Source organism: Chrysemys picta, chromosome 1 (assembly GCF_011386835.1).
Source record: "Chrysemys picta bellii isolate R12L10 chromosome 1, ASM1138683v2, whole genome shotgun sequence".
Classification (NCBI taxonomy): domain Eukaryota; kingdom Metazoa; phylum Chordata; order Testudines; family Emydidae; genus Chrysemys; species Chrysemys picta.
Window position 1 is genome coordinate 317,970,954 of NC_088791.1, and position 21,745 is coordinate 317,992,698.

The 21,745-nt window shown below is 45.5% G+C and overlaps 1 protein-coding gene across 2 annotated transcripts in view; it reads right to left on the bottom strand.

The window, feature by feature from the left end:
- Positions 1–18,841, bottom strand: part of CUL5 (cullin 5) — a 78,534-nt gene extending 59,693 nt beyond the window's left edge. The window contains exon 1 of one of the 2 annotated variants that reach the window (XM_005289963.5): positions 18,536–18,841. In XM_005289963.5, the coding sequence (XP_005290020.1) occupies positions 18,536–18,559 (24 nt within the window). In that variant the 5' untranslated portion in view covers positions 18,560–18,841. Of the gene's footprint in view, positions 1–9,859; positions 10,525–18,535 lie in introns of those variants that run through there. The other variant, XM_065581477.1, reaches the window with a different exon arrangement.
- Between the last annotated feature and the right edge of the window lie 2,904 nt (positions 18,842–21,745).

Below are 21,745 nucleotides of genomic sequence, written 5' to 3' on the forward strand. Positions count from 1 at the left end.
AATGTTCAGGAGAAATAGCCAGATTATTTCGACAATGCAGCTATGTGTTAATACTGAAGTCTGCAAAAGAGAGTGTGAACAATGCAAATGATAAAGAAATTTATTTAAATATAAAGGGTGGCTATTACATTGATTGTATCATTTGTTGTCACATATATATTCTTCAATACTTCATTTTTTTTTAATTTACAGAAAGCTACTGCAGAACTTCCAATCACCCAAGCGGTACAGAATGCCAGGACCCTGCTGAAGGCTTAGATTCATTTTGCTGCAGAATCCATCTGGCTGGCATGGCCCTTTACCTTCAGGTATCGAATACATTTTGTGTCCTCCCATACACACACCACAATGATACTTAGAAGGAGGGGGGGAAAAAACCTTATCCTCCCGCACTACTGTTTCCTGCCTACTGCAAAAAGCCAGGGAGTCCTCCTCACTCTTCCTCTTCACCAGCCTATTTTTGATCCTCTTCCCCTCTGTCTTCCATATTTTCACTAGTCATGAATTTCCAGAGCAAAAGAATGATGTTTACAAAAATGTGTTGAGTTTCATTGCCATTTAAGAGCCCAATTCTGTATGCCACAGGCAGACAGAACTACAAATGGAGAGAATTAAGGGTTTTGCCTGAGGAATGCAGCATTAGGCCTATGGTTCTGAGCACTAGTAAAACCCATGAGATCGTTGTAATTTTCATTGCTGGCGCTGAGGAAAGACACTATCAATATAACACAATTCCTTGCTGCGGAGAGTGTATGGGTACAGAAGCAGACACTCCCATTACAAGGGGCAGGAAAGAGGGAGCAGAGGGAAGACTGAAAACTTGAGGCTGCTCCCAGCCTCCCTCAGAATAAGCCTTGGAAAAGCCACTTGCCAGTGGTGAGCACAGTATGTTCCTTGGTGATTAGGTCACTAAGCCAACAATTTCTGACAGATGTAAGCTTATATTTATATAAAGTTTCTAGCCTTCAGAGTTTCTTAAAATAATCTTCCAAATCTGAATCCATCCAGTACGGGCTACTGAATCAGCAGACCGACAGTTCCAATGCCTTTGCTGCAGATCCCAGATTTCACAAGCATTAGCAAAGTGAAAATGTCAAGGCTAGCTATTTTTACTGTTACTATCCAGAATATACAGTTGTGAAACTAATAATCATGTCAATTTTATTCTAAATACTGCTTAGGAAAGCTCTGACCGGCAGCCAAGACAAGTGCTGGGCTACCTGAAAAGAAGAGTTCACCAACCCAAAAAGTCTGGTCTTGTCTACACAGGAAAGTTTGATCAGTATATGTTTTTCCAATATAACTATACCAAAATATGCACCCACAACACTTCGTTGATGCCCGCTTAGACTGCTTCCCATGTTAGTGTCCAGACAGCTCTGTGCTTTTTCAAAATAACCGCACAGCATTCTGAGCAGATTTTCCCATGGTGCAATGTTCCACCACTAGCCTATGCATTCTGGGTTTTTTCTTGCACTGCATTGTGGGATTCCTACCAGAACCAACTGGAATTCTGGGATTTGGGAGTCATTCACAGAGGAATTCACCCTTTCAAAGAGGGAGGGTGTGTACACTACAGACTCTACAATGGCACAGCTGTGCCGCTGTAGTGCAGATGGAAACGATTTTTCCATAACCTTAGTTAATTCACTGCCACATGAGGCAGTAGCTAGGTCAATGGAAGAATTCTTCCTTTGGCCTATCAGTGTCTATACCGGGACTTTGGTCAGCTTAACGTCTCTCACAGGTGTCAATTTTTTACACCCCTGACCTAAGTTGACCTAAATTTTAGGTATAGACGTGACTGGAGAAGTTAATTCTGGTTGTTTCCTCACTTAAATAGTATTACTTCCATCTAACATGCAAGTATCTGCAGACAAATTTTATTTGATTTCCGATCATAGTATGAGGAATGGCTAATAACATTACTATGCAGGTCCAATGAGATGATGAAAGAGCTGAGCATCTAGCACGTAAATGCACACTAAATTGAAATCACCTCAGCAGTTTGACACAAAACAAGGAAAGCTGACAAAATAAAACCCTACGAGTTCACCTATGAGAGAGATCTCCAGACAGATAATCCATCACACAATACTATCCTCTGGTTCTTCTCAAAAAGAAAAGAACCAAGCCACTCAAGTGCTACCCTGGCTATCTCTGCCAGGTTCTACAGTTGACACAATCAACTGTGGTCGATGACAGGATCAAAAGCAGTGATGGACCTAAGTTAGCAGAGACATTTGATCTGTTCGTCACCAGAAGGAAATGATAGACCAACAAGCCCAGCATAGTCTCCATAACACACATAAGACTGAAGGGGGTAAAAAAAGTTCACATGTGCCAGAGTGGCAGTATCACAATCTCCTCAGTAATCTTCCCCACTTTCCAGCCCCCCAAAAACGTTAGAGACAGGGCAAGACTGTTAGCACTGAGAGATTATTTTTTGTGTAAGGGCCTTAAGAATAATTTATTTGAGAGATGCTCACCTTGCCTTCCCAAAGGGACCATATATTAACACCTTCTCCCCCCGTAAGTTGCTATAATTGTCAAAGTTTTGGACATGTGGCAGCCATTTGTAAGGGAACAATAAGGTGTAATAAATGTGGAGGAAATAATTCCTATGAGAACGGTGTAGAAGGGACAGAACCTAAATGCAGCAATCATGGGGGGAAAAGCACAGTGCAGAATATAAAGGATGTGCAGTAGCAAAACAAGCTAGCGAAATATATTTAGAATTATTTTAATTTTTTGTATGTGTCATAAGCAGAGGCTACCAAAAGGTACTCACTGCAGAAAATAGGAAGAAAAATACTCAAGGAATTGATGGGCAGCAGAACACATCTCTGGTCAGGGAGGAGCATATGAAAGGAATAGGAGATGATGTCCTGCTTGTAAGTAAAGAGCAGTTTATAGCGTTCATTATAGAAATAATTAACTGAATCTTGCAGACAGGAAAAAAAAAAACCGTGAAATGATTAAAATCATAGCAAAATCAGCAGAAAGATATCTAAAGATAGACAACCTCTCAATAGACCGCATTCACATGATTTTAAATTAAAGCAATAATACATCTTAAATAACATGGTCTTAACGATCCTTACAGATGGAACGTGCATAATTTAATAATGCAGTTAAGAATTGGGGAAAAAAGCCTAATGTAATATGTGTACAAGAAACATGGCTAATAAGTAAACCTGTGTTAAATCTACCAGGATTTGATATGTGAATTGTCACTTACAACCCCACAATGGAACCCATATGGGGCATCATCAAACAACTACAACTCGCACTCGATGAGGACCACATTCCTGAATCTCCTCTTCTGGCCTTCAAACAACTCACCTACCTCCTCAACAAAAGCAAGCTCTCCACAAACCAGGATCCAGTAACTCAAAGCAGAACCAGATGACATATCTGCATATCTGTCCTACACATACCTATCACAGAATGTGGTGTACCTCATCCAGTGCACTAAATGCCCCAACAACAACTACACGAGTGAAATGAGACAATCACTATGCTCTTGGATGAACTCATGCAAAAAAAAAAAAAGGATAAACAAAAACACCGTATCAGCTATGGGTGAAAGCTTTTCACTGAAGTGATCATTCTATATCTGACCTCAGACCTCATCCTTAAGGCTGTGTTTGTTACAGAGGTCACGGATTCCATGACTTTCTGTGACCTCCGTGACTTCTGCAGCAGCCCAGTGCAGCTGGTCCAGGAGCTGCTTGAGCAGCTCGGGTGGCCCCTGGGGTCAGTCACACTGGCTGCTGCTGGGGCAGTCTCAGGGGGCCCCTACCCCCAGCAGCAGGAGTTTGGTGGGGCACCCTCAGGACCACTGCTTACTGGGGGGAGGAGAAGAGGTTCCTCTCCCTCATCTCCCCTAGCTCCTCCACATGCTGCCTCTGCTGGCAGCCGGGCACCACCCCTGCAGCTCCCAGCCAATGGGAGCTGCAGAACTAGGGCTTGGGGCCAAGCAGGGGCAGCTGGGACTGCCGCTTCCCAGGAGCTGGGTAAGGAGCCTGCCCTAGCCCCACCGCCAGTACCCACGGTGCTCTCGAGTCCCCCACACCAGTTTTAGTCAGGGGTATTTTTAGTAAAGTCATAGACAGGTCACGGCCCGTGAATTTTTGTTTACTGCCTGTGACCAGTCCACAACTTTTACTAAAAGTACCTGTGACTAAAACGTAGCCTTACTCGTCCTCAAAGGAAACCTGCATAACTCCTTCAAAAGATGAGCCTGGAAGCTTAAATTCATAACTTTGGTAGATATTAAAAATCATGTACTGAATAGAAACACTGGCTTTATGGCTTATTACAACTATCTATAACCCACTAATCCCCGCTCCAGCCCCCAGCTTTCCACCCCCTGATGACTGGAGAGGTGTTAATGGGCCACTTCACCTTGAATAGTCTCTTGAAATGTGTTATCTACTTATGTTAAACAATCGGTTCCACCTTGTATTTAGCTGTGACACAGAGTACATTTTCCAGACCTGAAAGAGAGCTCTGTGTAGCTCAAGAGCTTGTCTCTCTCACCAACAGAAGTTGGTCCAATAAAATATTACCTCATCCACCTTGTCTTTCATATTCTGAAACCAACAGGGCTACAACACTAGATACAAATACATGGACTAAGGATAGAAGACTTAAAAGTAGATGTGGAAAAGTCAAAAATAAATCACTAGAGAATTTCAAGTCAGGATATGATTGGAGATTTAAATTCTCACTCGCAAAAAACTAAGGAAATGTTTTTAAGCAGGAAGAAAATTAGGGAAGACAGGGACTTACTTCTTTATGGTGAAAAAATTCAGATAGTTCAAAAGTTTATATTTCTAGGAGTAGAGTTTAATAATAAATTAACTTGGAAAGGTCACAGATAAGGTGCAAAAAAGTAGAATGAACTTACTTTAAAGTGTTGTTGGAAGCAAATGGGGTGCAAATAAGAAGGTATTAATAATGTATTATTCTTGAGACTAGTTTTAGACTAATTTAATTCAAGCTTTTGGTTCAGCCTCAAAAAAAAAAAAACACCCTGTGTTGCTGTAAGCTCTCCGTATAGCCGCTCTAAGCTAAGGTAGAGAGCTCTCCCATCAGCTTAATTACTCCAACCCCCGCGAGTGGCGGTAGCTGTGTCAGTGGGAGAACTTCTCCTTCAGACATGGCACTGTCCACACCCACCCTTAAGTTGGCATAAGTTATGTCGTTCAGCAGGGTGGCTAATTCACATCTCTCAGAGACTTAATTTATGTCATCTTAAGCTGAATTGTAGCCATAGCCTAAGGGCATGTCTACACTTACCAGGGATCAACGCCGCAGCAAGCGATGCACCAGGGGATCGATTTAGCGGGTCTAGTGAAGAATCGCTAAATCGACTGCAGATCACTCTCCCATCGACTCCAATACTCCACCAGAACAAGAAGCGTAAGGTAAGTCAACGGGAAAGTGTCTCCCGTTGACTCAGCGTGGTGTAGACACTGCGGTAAGTGGACCTAAGCTGCGTCGACTCCAGCTATGTTATTCATGTAACTGGAGTTGCTTAACTTAAGTGGACTTACTCCCATAGTGTAGACAAGGCCTTAGAAACTTGGAACTGCTCCAGGCTTACGTTCTGCAACTGGCATATATGCACAATGATAACAACACCAGTGTGTGCGCTGCACATAGCCACTAGAGAAGCACCTGTACATTTAAGGATGAAAGTATTTGATCTAACCTTTTGGGCAAAGGTAAAAGGGAATAATGAAAATAGAAGTACACAACAAATTTAATAGGATTGCTGAAAGCTTTGATGCTCACATTATCAGCATCAAAAATGGGTAAAGGAGATACGTAAAATGAAAAGAATGAGAGAACTAGACGTTTTTAGTCATGAGAAATCAAATTACAACTGGACCGTTATTTTTCCCCATTTGTGATTTTGGAATTGTATTGGTTTTACAAAAAGTATTATTCAGTTTTTTCTCTCATTCTCACCCTACTTGTGTACCATTCAACTATATAAAAAAATAACTTGTTTTATTAGGAAAATACAATACACTGCATGAGCTATATGTATTACAATAATGCATTATTATCTGTATATATATGCAAAACTGCCTGTTGAAGTAAGGCTATGTATTAGTCTAGAAGATACACACAATAAACAAACAGGCACGCATGTGTGCATCTGAACGTACTGATAAATCTCACGTCCACCACATACATATTTCGAGTTTCTAATAGACAACGGTTTAAAGATTTGACACACTAAAATGGAAAGAAAACAAAAGTCTGTGTCAGAATACGTTTCAGAACACAAGGAAGTATTCGAAAGTTTTAAAAAACAAAACCAGGAGAAACGAATGAAGTTGAATGTATGCACTGCAAATGGTGTGGCCCAATTCTTAAATGTAAATATTTACAGGCTAATAGTTCTAAGACTACAACAGTAAACTGTTTATTCAAATTAAAAGTTTTATTTGGGGATTAGACATGTATTTTTCTCTTAAACTCAGAGGTGGCATGTTTTGAGTTCTGTTGTAGTTCTGCAGCAAACCACATCGATGAACTGAATTCAAAGTGTTAATCTACTAATTTTTTCCCATCTTTCCATCTACCAAAATAAACCCTGATATTTACCCAGAAAAATTATTAATACTTCTGCACTGATTTTCATCTGTTTTTGTTGTGATGGTAATAAACACTGAAATTCCCAGGAAAAAAATTAAATTAAATAAAAACTGAAAACGAAGGGCCCTACTTATTTGTCATTCTTTTCCACCCTGATGATTGTGCTACCACAGAAAGCATCCATCTGGTCCAAATCTACATGATCTTATCCACAAGGTAGAGAAAAAAGGTAAATTTAAAAAATAACTAAGAATCTTTCACTGTGATACATTTAAGGAATCTTGCTAATGAAATTTTGACTTTCCTTTCCTCCCAGCATTCACATACTACATTAACATACAATAATTGCATTTCAACAATACCAATATCTGCTGTCTGAAGAGGCACTGAATACCAGACACGACATGTACCGATTTTAGACTCGCTCTCTCTTCACTACAAAAAGAACAGGAGTACTTGTAGCACCTTAGAGACTAACAAATTTATTAGAGCATAAGCTTTCGTGGACTACAGCCCACTTCACGGCTGCTACTCTGAAACCTTTCTTCACTACATATTTCCCAAACATTGCTCTATGAACAAGTTTCCTTTTTCTTCCAGAAATCCTATGCCATTTGAATTGTTATAATAGGAAAGAATAAATGAGTAGAGACTGATGCAAGGAGAAGTATTTTTCCAGTGGAAGTTAAACTATAGTGCAGTGGTAGCCAAGGTTCACATAGCATCAGAATGAGAATACATACTTGCTTTTTGTCAGAGTAACAAAGCTGACTAGACTAACTTTACAAACAAAATATAACTGTAGAACAAACATTTGTATAACTGGGCTTGGAAGGATTATACTTTTATCAATAAATGTGGGTAATCGATTTCACTGTACACAAATGGATCAGAAATATTTCCATCTATGATAACTGAAATTTACAAATAGATAAGGTTAGAAAAATGCTACTTGAGAGCCTATTAGAGTTTGATATAAAGATATTTACCTTTGTATATTTTGATATTTAATGCTGACAACTTGTGTTTAAAACTGTTCAAAGCTTTACCTTTTTGAATCTCAGTATCTACAGTCATTAAATTGTCTGACCATTCCCCATACTTCCCATAATTGTGAAAATTTATATAAATAATAGCTTAAAATTATCCTTTGACATTCAAAAAAAAAAAATCAAACTCTGCCAAGTCTATGTATAACACATAAAATTATATTTTGTACTAAATACATACAGATAATGTCTGAACAATCCTTACAGTTGTAGTTATCTACCAAAATAACCTCTATTTCTTCAAAAATATATTCTGCTCCAGGATGGGGATTCTGACTCCACCATATATTCACTTCCCTCTCTGCACAAATTTTCACCACTTTTTTCCAAGAGAAAGTTGACAAAAATACTATATGACCGTCATCCTCTTTTCAGCTGGTCTTTCCTTCCCTTCCTACAACTCTCATCTCCTTCTCCCGTCATAGACACAATTTTCTCCTCTGCTCTCCACCTCTAACCTCATCCTACTTGCCTTAATGACCCCAGCACATCAAGTGATCTGATTCTTTTGTGCCCACTTTCATGCCCTCCTTTACTCTTTCATTTTCCCTGCTCTAGTTTCTGCCACCCTAAAAAACACACACACCCTTGACCCCACATGCCTCTCCAGCTACTACCCCGTCTTCCTTCCATCTCTAAGCTCATAGAGTGCACTGTCTACATTCACTGTGTGGAATTCCTCTCCTCCAATTCCATCCTAGCTCTTTTCAATCTGGCCTCTGGCCAGGATATGCGGTTAAGGTTGCACATGCAACCTTAACTCTGCTCTCTTTCAGCAATGCCCCAGTACATCTTGTTAACACAAACAAAAATATATGACTAAGTGTTTTCAGAGCTCTAGCTATACCTTTGCAAATATAAATTTCCATAATTTAGGGCCCATTTCTACAAGTCTTGAACTTAACTGGACTGCTCACATGAGTAAAGATCACTCAAGAGACATGTGAAAGATTGGGCTCCTTGGAATGGAGGCCTGTCATTCTTGTTTGTCTATAAAGTACTATGTACATCTTTGTATTATTACAAACACTGTAAACTAGCCAATGTTGTTAAACAAGCAACAGTTCTGAATCACAAAAACGGTGATTTGTATGAGAAGACCCAAAGGAAAATAAAACCGTCATGCATCTTGGGGGGTGAGGGAGAAACAACACATACCTTTACTCTGCCAACCCCACAGTTCCTGAAATATACTTAACTTTCTTTTACAAGTTTCAGAGTAGCAGCCGTGTTAGTCTATATCCGCAAAAAGAACAGGAGTACTTGTGGCACCTTAGAGACTAATAAATTTATTAGAGCATAAGCTTTCGTGGACTACAGCCAACATCCGAAGAAGTGGGCTGTAATCCACGAAAGCTTATGCTCTAATAAATTTGTTAGTCTCTAAGGTGCCACAAGTACTCCTGTTCTTTCTTTTACAACCAATTCACTCTCACCCACTGGATTCCATCTAACACTATTAAAGGACAAAAAGGAATGTTTGCACAGGCAACTTTCACTTGCATTTCCTGCTTCTCAGAAGTTTGAGTTTTCCTCAACTCAAACATTCTGCAACAGGACGACACACTACCAAGCAACTGTAACTCTGCCTTCATGTAGCGGGTTGTTGTTTTGTTTTTTAAACACTGAATAGTAGCCTCTTTGGGGCAAGTCTGTCTCTTACTGCATGTTGTATCACGTCTAGCACAATGGGGCCTAGATTTCAGTTGGGGTTTAGGCACTATTGTAATACAATAAAAGAGAATGAGACACTTTATACTGAGAGCACACCCACCCATCTCAGTTATTTTTGTAGATAGCACTGCATTTCCCTCACACTTATTACTTCATTTTCCTTAACTTTAATGTTACATGCAGTGTTGTAGCCATGTTGGTCCCAGGATATGAGAGAGACAAGGAAACTTATATTTGTAACTACTGAACACCAAATACCATGGATTTAAAAGAGAGACTGATTTCATGGCCCATTACAACAACTTACTACTAGGGCTGTCAAGCGATTAAAAAATTAATTGTGATTAATCACACTTTTAAACAATAGAATACAATGTATTTTATATATTTTTGGATGTTTACTACATTTTCAAATATACTAATTTTAATTACAACAGAATACAAAGTGTACAGTGCTTAGGTTATTTTTATTACAAATATTTGCACTGTACAAAAGAGAATTGTATTCTTCAACTCACCTCATTCAAGTACTGTAGTGCAATCTCTCGATCATGAAAGTTGAACTTACAAATGTAGAATTATGTACAAAAAAACTGCATTCAAAAATAAAACCATGTAAAATGTAGAGCCTATAAGTCCACTCAGTCCTATTTCTTGTGCAGCCAATCGCACAAACAAGTTTTGTTTACATTTGCAGGAGATGCTGCTGCCCGCTTCTTGTTCAGTGTCACCTGAAAGTGAGAACAGGTGTTCGCTTGGCACTGTTGTCGCCAGCATCGCAAGATATTTACATGCCAGATATGCTAAAAATTCATATGCCCGTTCATGCTTCAAGCACGATTCCAGAGGACATGCTTATGATAGGTTCTGCTTGATAACGATCCAAAGCAGTGCGGACTGACGCATGTTATTTTCATCATCTGAGTCAGATGCCACCAGCAGAGGGTTGAGATTTTCTTTTTTGGTGGTTTGGGCTCTGTAGTTTCCGCATCAGAGTGTTGTTCTTTTAAGACTTCTGAAAGCATGCTCCACGCCTCGTCCCTCTCAGATTTTGGATGGCACGTCAGATTCTTAAACCTTGGGTCGAGTGCTGTAACTATTTTTAGAAATCTCACATTGGTACCTTCTTTGCGTTTTGTCAAATCTGCTGTGAAAGTGTTCTTAAAACGAACATGTGCTGAGTCATCATCTGACACTGCTATAACAAGAAATATATGCAGAAAGTGGGTAAAACAGAACAGGAGACATACAATTCTCCCCCCCAAGGAGTACAGTCACAAATTTAATTGACACTTTTTTTTTTTAAAACGAGCATCATCAGCATGGAAGCATGTCCTCTGGGATGGTGGCTGAAGCATGGAAGGGGCATATGAATGTTTAGCATATCTGGCATGTAAATACCATGCAACACCAGCTACAAAAGTGTGATGCGAATGCCTGTTCTCACTTTCAGGTGACATTGTAAATAAGAAGTAGGCAGCAGTATCTCCTGTCAATGTAAACAAACTTGTTTGTCTTAGCGATTGGTAGAATAAGAAGTAGGACTGAGTAGACTTGTAGGCGCTAAACTTTTACAGTTTCGTTTGAGTGCAGTTATGTAACCAAAAACAAAATCTACATTTGTAAGTTGCACTTTCACGATAAAGAAATTGCACTTCAGTACTTGTATGAGGTGAACTAAAAAAAATACTATTCCTTTTGTTTATTATTTTTACAGTGTATATATTTTTAATCAAAAATAATATAAAGTGAGCACTGTGCACTTTGTATTGTGTTGTAATTTAAATCAATACTGAAAATGTAGAAAAACATCCAAAAATATTTAATAAATTTCAATTGATATTCTATTGTTATAGGTGTGATTAATCGCGCTTAATTTTTTTGAATTAATCGCGAGTTAACCGTGATTAATTCACAGCCCTACTTACTACATACCCTGCTATCTACTAATCGTCCATTGTTCTAGAACTGTAGGGGTGTTAGTTGCCAATTTCATTTTAAGTGGTCTCGTACAACACCGGTTCTCAACTGTGTGTGTGTGTGGGGGGTGTCCCCGAGCAGGTTTCAGGGGTTCTGACAAAATAAACCAGGTGTCAGCCCCAGGTAGCGGAACTCAGGGAGGGAGTGCCACCTCCACTCCTGACTCACTTCAGCAGGCCACCCAGCCTGTCTGGGTTTGGGGCGGGGGGGTGCGGGGGATGCAACCAAAAATTGCAGGATCACAGCAGAAGAGAGCTCTCCCCCTGCCATCAAAAGGGATTGCGTCACAGCCACTGACTCCACGAGCAGGCAGCAGCTAGCCAAGGAGACACACCACAGCTCTGCCCTGCTACATCAGCACTTCAGTGAGCAGGGACAAATGGAAGGCAGAAATCTTGGGGGCATGTGACACCTCTGTGCATCGCTTCTGATTGTGGGTTCGCAGATTTGTCTATTTAAGTTTAGGGGTCCTTGGGTAAAAAAAGGTTGAGAACCACTGTCCTACAACATGTGTGAACCCTTTATGCTTAACAATCTATCCCACCTTGTATTTAGCTTGGACACTTCAGTTTCCTTCCTTCCACAGATCTGAGGAAGAGCTCTGTGAAGCTCAAAAGCTTGTTCTTTCCACCAACTGAGGTTGGTCCAATAAAAGATATTACCTCACCCTCCTTGTCTCTAACTTTAACACGTATGACAGGTTTCAGAGTGATAGCTGTGTTCGTCTGTATCAGCAAAAAGAACGAGGAGTACTTGTGGTACCTTAGAGACTAACACATTTATTTGGGCATAAGCTTTCGTGGGCTAAAACCCACTTCATCAGATGCATGCAGTGGAAAATACAGTAGGAAGAGATATATTTATTCTTTTGCGTAGAGACTGTCCGGTTTGGCCAATGTACATGGCAGAGGGGCATTGCTGGCACATGATGGCATATATTACATTGGTAGATATGCAGGTGAACGAGCCCCTGATGGTGTTGTGTGGTCATTCACATCATCCAGACCACATCACACGATTCATTGTGTACAGCCAAGCTCTAAGATACAACCGCATTTGTTCCAATCCCTCAGACAGAGACAAACACCTACAAGATCTCTATCAACCGTTCTTAAAACTACAATACCCACTTGCTGAAGTGAAGAAACAGATTGACAGAGCCAGAGGAGTACCCAGAAGTCACCTACTACAGGACAGGCCCAACAAAGAAAGTTACAGAACACCACCTTCAGCCCCCAACTAAAACCTCTCCAGCACATCATCAAGGATCTACAACCTATCCTGAAGGACGATCCCTCACTCACACATTTTGGGAGATAGGCCAGTCCTCCCTTACAGACAGCTCCCCAACATGAAGCAAATACTCACCAGCAACCACACACCACACAACAAAAACACTAACCCAGGAACCTATCCTTGCAACAAAGCCCATTGCCAACTCTGTCCACGTATCTATTCAAGGGACACCATCATAGGACCTAATCACATCAGCCATACCATCAGGGGCTCGTTCACCTGCACATCTACTAATGTGATATATGCCATCATGTGCCAGCAATGCCCCTCTGCCATGTACATTGGCCAAACCGGACAGTCTCTACCCACAAGAATAAATGGACACAAATCAGACGTCAAGAATTATAACATTCAAAAACCAATCAGAGAACACTTCAACCTCCCTGGAAACTCAATTACAGACCTAAAAGTCGCAATTCAACAAAAAAAACAGACTCCGATGATAAACCGCAGAACTGGAATTAATTTGCAAACTGGACACCATTAAATTAGGCTTGAATAAAGACTGGATAATAACCCACCTTAATTGATTAGTCTCGTTAGAGTTGGTACGGCAACTCCCATTTTTTCATGTTCTCTGTATCTTCCTACTGTATTTTCTACTGCATGCATCGGATGAAGTGGGTTTTAGGCCACAAAAGCTTATGCCCAAATAAATTTGTTAGTCTCTAAGGTGCCACAGGGACTCCTAATTCTTTTAACATGTATGTTACTGTGCTGGTCTTGTACTAGCTCCTGGATGTCAAATATGGGGCCTAAAGGATGCTTAAATCTAGCTCTCACATCAACTTCAAATTTAGCATGCAATTTGACCAACCTCTACTGTCTGGCAGCTCTCACAATTGGTGCTGTGATTGCACTGCAGTTACTACTGAATACCGAGCAACGATCGACAAGCCGAAGAATGGGGCTTTACCGGCAGATATTGAGGGTTAGGCAATGTTAACGACAAGAAGGCCTCCACTATAAAACGGCAATTGGCATATATTCCTTGCTGACATTTTAAGGAAGTCCTATTACGAAATAGTCAAGACGAGACACCCAGAGTATGCAGCTGGAAATATTTACTGTAAGTTATAGAGATCAAAACTAGCTGGTATACTGCAGGTTGCCAGGGATGAGAGGTTGGAGAAGAATGGTTGAAATAAGAGGTAAACGGGATAAGATACAGGATTTAAACAGGGGAAGGGGAAAAAACATAGCAGGTTTCCTACAGAATCCGTCCGGACTAATCTTATGCCCCAATCCCTAACTAAATCTGCAAGGGTATACTTACACCTGCATGCAGCTCCTTTCACTCCTATGAGAATCTACATCAGAGGTAGGCAACCTTTCAGAAGTGGTGTGCTGAGTCTTCATTTATTCACTCTAATGTAAGGTTTCGCGTGACAGTAATACATTTTAACGTTTTTAGAAGATCTCTTTCTATAAGTCTATAATATAGAATTAAACTATTGTTGTATGTAAAGTAAATAAGGTTTTTAAAATGTTTAAGAAACGTCATTTAAAATTAAATTAAAATGCAGAGTCCACCGGACTGGTGGCCAGGACCCAGGCTGCGTGAGTGCCACTGAAAATCAGCTCGTGTGCCGCCTTTGGCACGCATGCCATAGGTTGCCTACCCCTGATCTACATAGATACAAGGTTCTGTCCACATGGATCCAATTGCACAATCAGGGACCATATTTTCTTGCTCCCTGTACCATCAAGGGCTCTGAGGAGACCACAGTATTGATATACTGTGATATCTGAATGAAAACCATGGATCTGAACATGCCTGAACTTTGGGAGTTCAAAATCCTGTTATGTATTTGGCCTCTCTCTACTTCAAAGTTCCAGAAAGCAAGTATGAGATCCCTGCACTAGTTTGAGCATCTTTACTACGTTTTGTAATGCAGTCATTTACAGAGTAGCAAATATACTTCTGAAATAACCACAATTCATGTAAGTCTCATAATTGCTCCAGTTTTATGCAATGAACTCTAGAAATATTTAAATACAGACACAAAGAACTGCCTCCTGCAATCTGAGTCCTATATTAGAGGAGTGTAGCACCACTACAGATAAGGCAGAGACCATCTTACTGATTTACAAAACAAACTGATTTTGATAAGTGCTCTAAAATCCACAGGTATATTGAGATTGCCTTGAAATTTGCTGTGCCTCATCATGGTCCAGGGAAGGACTAGTTGGCCAACTTTGAGGTTGTTTGAGCAAAGTGTTTTCAAAACACAACATCCCAATAAAAAAAATGCATGTGATATCAAAATTACTATTCTTCATTTTGCGGGGGAAGGAAGGTGCATATCTGAGGCTCAAATTATTGTATTGATCCATTCCAAACTGACATCACCCAGTCAGGTTTCAACTCAGCTAGTGTCAAGGCATCCACTGCCCCCATGGGGAAGTCATATTTCATTTCACTTCACTTCCCAAGCAAATAGAGAACCCTGGGGAAAGTGCACAAGGAATGAGAGGGAAACTCTTAGGTCTTGTATTTACTACGATAAAGGTACAATTTAATGAACAGAAGCTACCTAAATCAGACCTACACTCAACCACTTGGCCTTCTCCCTCCTCCAAGGACTAGCCAAATGTTAACACCTTTTCTTTCTAATCCTAAATATTACCTATGGGACAACACCTTCAGTTATTATTTATTTGTATAGCAGTAGTATCAGATGTGGGCCACCAAACAGCTGGAACTCCCCAGAGCCACAATGCAGCACAGAGGACAGAAAGGATGCAGAGCAATGCGTGAATATGGGTACTGATATGGGGTTCTGCTGAGCACTGAGAATATGCAAGAGGGTTAGAATGTGGTGCAACTCGTATTCCCTTGCTTTCTGGACATGCCTAGTGGAATGCCAGGACGTGGAGGTGTCTGATAACAAAGCTAGCGATTCTGCAATTCCCGCATACCACAACCCCCACCTCCCCCCCAAAAAGGAAGGGGGTGAAATGTTATGCTATGTCTACATTAATTAGCACTTTTGTCAGTATAACTTCAGTGGCTCAGGGTTGTGAGAAAAAAAAACACCGACAGACGCGCTGGCGTGGACAGCACTACGTCAGCAGGAGACGCTCTCCCACTAACATAGCTACCGCCGATCGGAGGTGGTTTTATTACGTTTCCCATTGGCATAGAGTGGCTACACAAGTGATCTTACAGCAGCACAGCTGCATCAGTACAGCTGTGCCGGAGTAAGCTCGCTAGTGTAGACCTGGCCTAAGTTGAACTCTGTATTGTAGAGTGTTCAGAAGGTTGAAGTATAGGTGCATCTTATATTCTGAAAGGATACGAGACACTGCCAGTCAACCTTAGTTTTGTGTTAATATGCTTTAAGTGTAGTAGTTTTTTAAGCCTCAAGACTGGGAGTCAAGAATGTTTCTACTCCCAGCTCTCTCAATGGACTGCTGTGTGGTTTCTTGTAAATCAATCTCTATCTCAGTTTCCCCTTTAGTAAAAAGGGTTCATATTTGTCTTTGTACAGGGTTTTGAGATGTTCTGATGGAAAAGGCAAACTACCATTCAATTACTACTAACTTAATTATCTAAAAGCTTTATAGACACCAGCAAGTTATCTACCAGGCATCTATATCTAGATCATCTGTGTTGAGCCTGCATCTTTGTATATTTAGCATGTGATTATAAACACTTTTTCAAAACCAGTTTTGCAGATATTATCATTCCACAACTAACAGAATCAGGGCTTTACACTGCACTCTCCCCCAATTGTAGGAATTATTTTCTAGAAGATTTAAAGTGAAATACTATCAACTCTGAGATGCTAAACTTTCTTACATCTGTTTATAAGACCATGTAATTAATGTTTTCCCAAAGCAAATGTCAATCTATTCAAAATCCCTAAACATACTATAAGTAACAACACACACAGTGCTGAAGTAAAACATGGCCAAATATATTGCTTCCTTGAAGAAAAATGACTTTCTGACAGGGAAGCTGCAAGAGCAGTCACACACCACTCTAGCAACACAGGTACATCGTTTCAGGTATCCTGAACAGCTGGCAGAGAGGTAAATCACTGCAGGGCTGGGGACACCCCAGCCAGGGGCTCCTACCCTGAGTCGGGATCAGCTGCTAGTCATGGCTGGGCTGGAGGTAGGAGAGGACTGGACTTCCTCTTCCCCTGCAAGGAGTGGCTCGGGCTGTGTCAAACCCACCCCCAGAAACCTCCCCCGGCTGCAGGAAGCGCAGCATCCTCCTCTGCTTCCTGCCCCCATCACTCCTCAGCTGGGGGGAGCTGCTGTCCCATTTGGCCAACCCCCTACATCCAGACCGCCCTTACCCAGACACCCCCGCCAAGCCTCATTCCACACACCCAGAACCCCCCTGGCACTCCATACCTGAACCCCACCCCACTGAAGCTCAACCCCTGCATTTGGAGCCCCCTGCACCCAGATCCCCACCCAGACCACCCCCCCAGAGCTCCCTGCATTCAACCCCCCACCCTGATGAGCCCTACCCCCCTGAGTCCCCACATCCAGACCCCGATGCTACTGACCCCCAACTAGCTGCACCCAGACCCCAACCCCATCAAGCTCCACTCCCCCAGCACCCAGGCCCCCCTGCTGAGAAGCCCACACCCAGACCCCTCCACTGAGCCCCAACCACCTTCAACTGGAAGCCCCAACAGAGTCCCATTACCCCTGCACCTGGAACCCCACCCCCAACAAGCCTCTGTGAATCCAGATCCCCCTACACCTAGACCCCCCCACTGAACTGCCTACACCCAGATTGTCTCACACAGAATCCTCTCACTCCACACCTGGATCCCCTCCACACTTGGATCCTGCCTCGTTGAACCTGCTTGCCCCACACCTGGTGCACCTGGCACAAAAGGGCAAGGCCCCAGGGTGGTTTTGGGGCAGGCCCAGGCCTTGTGCTGTGTCAGGGTCGGGTACAGCCTCACCACTGAGTCCATGTCCCAGGGGGGCTGTAGGGTCATCTCCCACCTTCGTGCAGCCAGTGACCCATGCTCCCCACTGCCGTGCTGGAGCCTCTGCATTTATTTATTAATAAAACTTGCAGAATTTTAAAATATTGTGGGCTGAATTTTTAATTTTTTGGCACAGAATGCCCTCAGGAGTAATATTATGTCAATGTTCACTGATGTTTATCATCATATACCAAAAATTTATGGAAACACTAGATTATGTAAAAAATGTTGCTTAAATAATTGGTACATATTCAGTGTTTTTTTCCTTCCAGGTAAACTGCACCCCTCAAATTTTGAACATGGTGGTGATGCAAACAATACTTACTCACGGTACAATCATTTCAAACTCTATCTAAAAATCATTTGCTGTGTGTCTAGAGTTTCTTTGTTAATGCAGAATAGAATTAAACAGTGTCCTGTCTAAAATATGTCACCGTATACTTTCCCCACATTTATCTGATGGGGGTGGGGGGGGGGTGGCGTTAGACTGTGTGAAGTTTAGTACTGGAGGGAAGGGGACAGGGGAGAGAGATCCGTGTCTCTCGAGCCCACACAGCCACCAGCATAGGGGAAGATGAAGGTTTTTATAAGCCCTCCCCCCAACCCCAAAATATTACAACATACTGGACACTAAAACTTCATAGACAAGCTCTTCTATGCTTCCCCCTTCAGGTCTCTGACCCCGCACAGCCCCTGTCCCTCCCACCGTCACCACTGTCCCCCCTTCTCCTCTGCTCCCCCCTTTCTCCCTACACCCCCAGCCCCTCCCCCACTCCAGGCTGCCCCCTCGCTCCCCCACATTTCCTCTGCCCGGCCGCCGCGCTCCCCCACCTCCCCCGCCCCGCAGCGACGGGCCCTGGGGACCGCCAGGAGCTGCCCCAGACCCCGCCGCCACCGGCGGACCGAGACACGGGTCCCCCCAGCGGGCCCTGCCCGGGCAGCGGGCCCGGGTCGCACCTTTAAGAGATTAGACGTCGCCATGTTTCCCCCCGCGGGGGCCCCTCGGGGCCGGCGGCGGCTCCTCGCTCCGGGCGCGGGCTCCGGGCCGCTCCGCTTCACATGGCCCCGCGCTCCCGCCGGCCGGACCCGCCGCCGCAGCGGACGGGGCTTCGCTCGGGACAAGGCCGGGCGGAGACTCGGGGCTGCGGCCGGCTCGATCCTCCCCACGCAGCCGCCGCTCAGCGCCTCATGGCGGCGCCCACCCAGCAGACACTCGGCCGCGGCCGCGGCTCCGTGCAAGGGCTGGCCTGGCCCACATGATGCGGCGCCGAGGAGCCGGCTCCGCCGCCAAGGGGAGAGGCTGGGGCGGGAGGCTCCGGCTGCAGCGCCCTCTGCTGGCCGGGCGGCGCCTCGCAGGGAGCGCCCTGCCCTGACTCCCTTCGACCCCGGCAGAGCCCAGCCCCCTGAGCCCAGCCCAGTGCCCACCCTTATCCATCCCCGGCAGACCCCTGAGCCCAGCCCAGTGCCCACCTTTATCCATCCCCGGCAGAGCCCTGAGCCCAGCCCAGTGCCCACCCTTATCCATCCCCGGCAGAGCCCTGAGCCCAGCCCAGTGCCCACCTTATCCATCCCCGGCAGAGCCCTGAGCCCACCCCAGTGCCCACCTTATCCATCCCCGGCAGAGCCCTGAGCCCAGCCCAGTGCCCACCCTTATCCATCCCCGGCAGAGCCCTGAGCCCAGCCCAGTGCCCACCCTTATCCATCCCCGGCAGACCCCTGAGCCCAGCCCAGTGCCCACCTTATCCATCCCCGGCAGACCCCTGAGCCCAGCCCAGTGCCCACCCTTATCCATCCCCGGCAGACCCCTGAGCCCACCCCAGTGCCCACCCTTATCCATCCCCGGCAGAGCCCTGAGCCCACCCCAGTGCCCACCCTTATCCATCCCCGGCAGAGCCCTGAGCCCAGCCCAGTGCCCACCCTATCCATCCCCGGCAGAGCCCTGAGCCCAGCCCAGTGCCCACCTTATCCATCCCCGGCAGAGCCCTGAGCCCAGCCCAGTGCCCACCCTTATCCATCCCCGGCAGACCCCTGAGCCCAGCCCAGTGCCCACCCTATCCATCCCCGGCAGAGCCCTGAGCCCAGCCCAGTGCCCACCTTATCCATCCCCGGCAGAGCCCTGAGCCCAGCCCAGTGCCCACCCTTATCCATCCCCGGCAGACCCCTGAGCCCAGCCCAGTGCCCACCCTTATCCATCCCCGGCAGAGCCCTGAGCCCAGCCCAGTGCCCACCCTTATCCATCCCCGGCAGACCCCTGAGCCCACCCCAGTGCCCACCCTTATCCATCCCCGGCAGAGCCCTGAGCCCAGCCCAGTGCCCACCCTTATCCATCCCCGGCAGAGCCCTGAGCCCAGCCCAGTGCCCACCCTATCCATCCCCGGCAGACCCCTGAGCCCAGCCCAGTGCCCACCTTATCCATCCCCGGCAGAGCCCTGAGCCCAGCCCAGTGCCCACCTTATCCATCCCCGGCAGAGCCCTGAGCCCAGCCCAGTGCCCACCCTTATCCATCCCCGGCAGACCCCTGAGCCCACCCCAGTGCCCACCTTATCCATCCCCGGCAGACCCCTGAGCCCAGCCCAGTGCCCACCCTTATCCATCCCCGGCAGACCCCTGAGCCCACCCCAGTGCCCACCTTATCCATCCCCGGCAGAGCCCAGTCCAGTGCCCACCCTTATCCATCCCCGGCAGAGCCCTGAGCCCAGCCCAGTGCCCACCCTTATCCATCCCCGGCAGAGCCCTGAGCCAAGCCCAGTGCCCACCCTTATCCATCCCCGGCAGAGCCCTGAGCCAAGCCCAGTGCCCACCTTATCCATCCCCGGCAGACCCCTGAGCCCAGCCCAGTGCCCACCTTATCCATCCCCGGCAGAGCCCTGAGCCCAGCCCAGTGCCCACCCTTATCCATCCCCGGCAGAGCCCTGAGCCCAGCCCAGTGCCCACCTTATCCATCCCCGGCAGAGCCCTGAGCCCAGCCCAGTGCCCACCCTTATCCATCCCCGGCAGACCCCTGAGCCCAGCCCAGTGCCCACCTTATCCATCCCCGGCAGAGCCCTGAGCCCAGCCCAGTGCCCACCTTATCCATCCCCGGCAGACCCCAGCCCAGTGCCCACCCTTATCCATCCCCAGCAGAGCCCTGAGCCCAGCCCAGTGCCCACCCTTATCCATCCCCGGCAGAGCCCTGCCCGCTGAGCCCAGACCCCCATCTACCCCCGGGATACCCCAGCCCCCTACACCCCAGCCCACCCTTATCCATCCCCGGCAGACCCCAGCCCAGTGCCCACCCTTATCCATCCCCAGCAGAGCCCTGCCCGCTGAGCCCAGACCCCCATCTACTCCCGGGACACCCCAGCCCCCTACACCCCAGCCCACCCTTATCCATCACCGGCAGACCTCAGCCCAGTGCCCACCCTTATCCATCCCCGGCAGACCCCAGCCCAGTGCCCACCCTTATCCATCACCGGCAGACCCCAGCCCCCTGAGCCCAGACCCCCATGTACCCCCAGGATACCCCAGACCCCTACAGCCCAGCCCACCCTTATCCCATGCCGGCAGACCCCTGCCCCCTGAGCCCAGCCCAGTGCCGGGCAGGGCCGGATTAACTTTTTGTGGGCAGGGTGGATTTGATTTAAAGTCATGATTGACTCTGTGTACACAAATTTGCAGAGGGACAATAGAGTTGAGGTCTGAGACCCCAGCCCCCTGCAGCCCTCCCCAGCTCCCTCCACCTTCCCCCAGAGAGACCCCAGGCCCCTGCAGTTCAGCCCCCCAAGGGGTCATGATTTTTGAACACTTGACATTGCTAATGTTGTGATGTAGTTGTATGTGTACAGCAAACGTATGTGAAGCTGTATAATGTGGTAAATATGCTGAACAGTTAACAGAATCCGTACCCCAAGGCATTTCTAGGCATCTTAAACAATTATGTATGTGCTTAACTTTAAGCACATTCATCATCCCACTGAAATCCAAGTTAAGCATGTGTATAAATCTTTGCAGAATTAGGGCTGGTTCCTGCAAACATGATAAATAGGCATATGGTTACTGAGGTGGGTAGTTTCCTATGCCTATTAATATATTGCTTATAGCAATAAAGACTATACATAGTCAGAGACCCAAGTTTGTACCATGTACACTTCAACTTTCTATGTCTAAGGGTATGTCTATACTACTCAC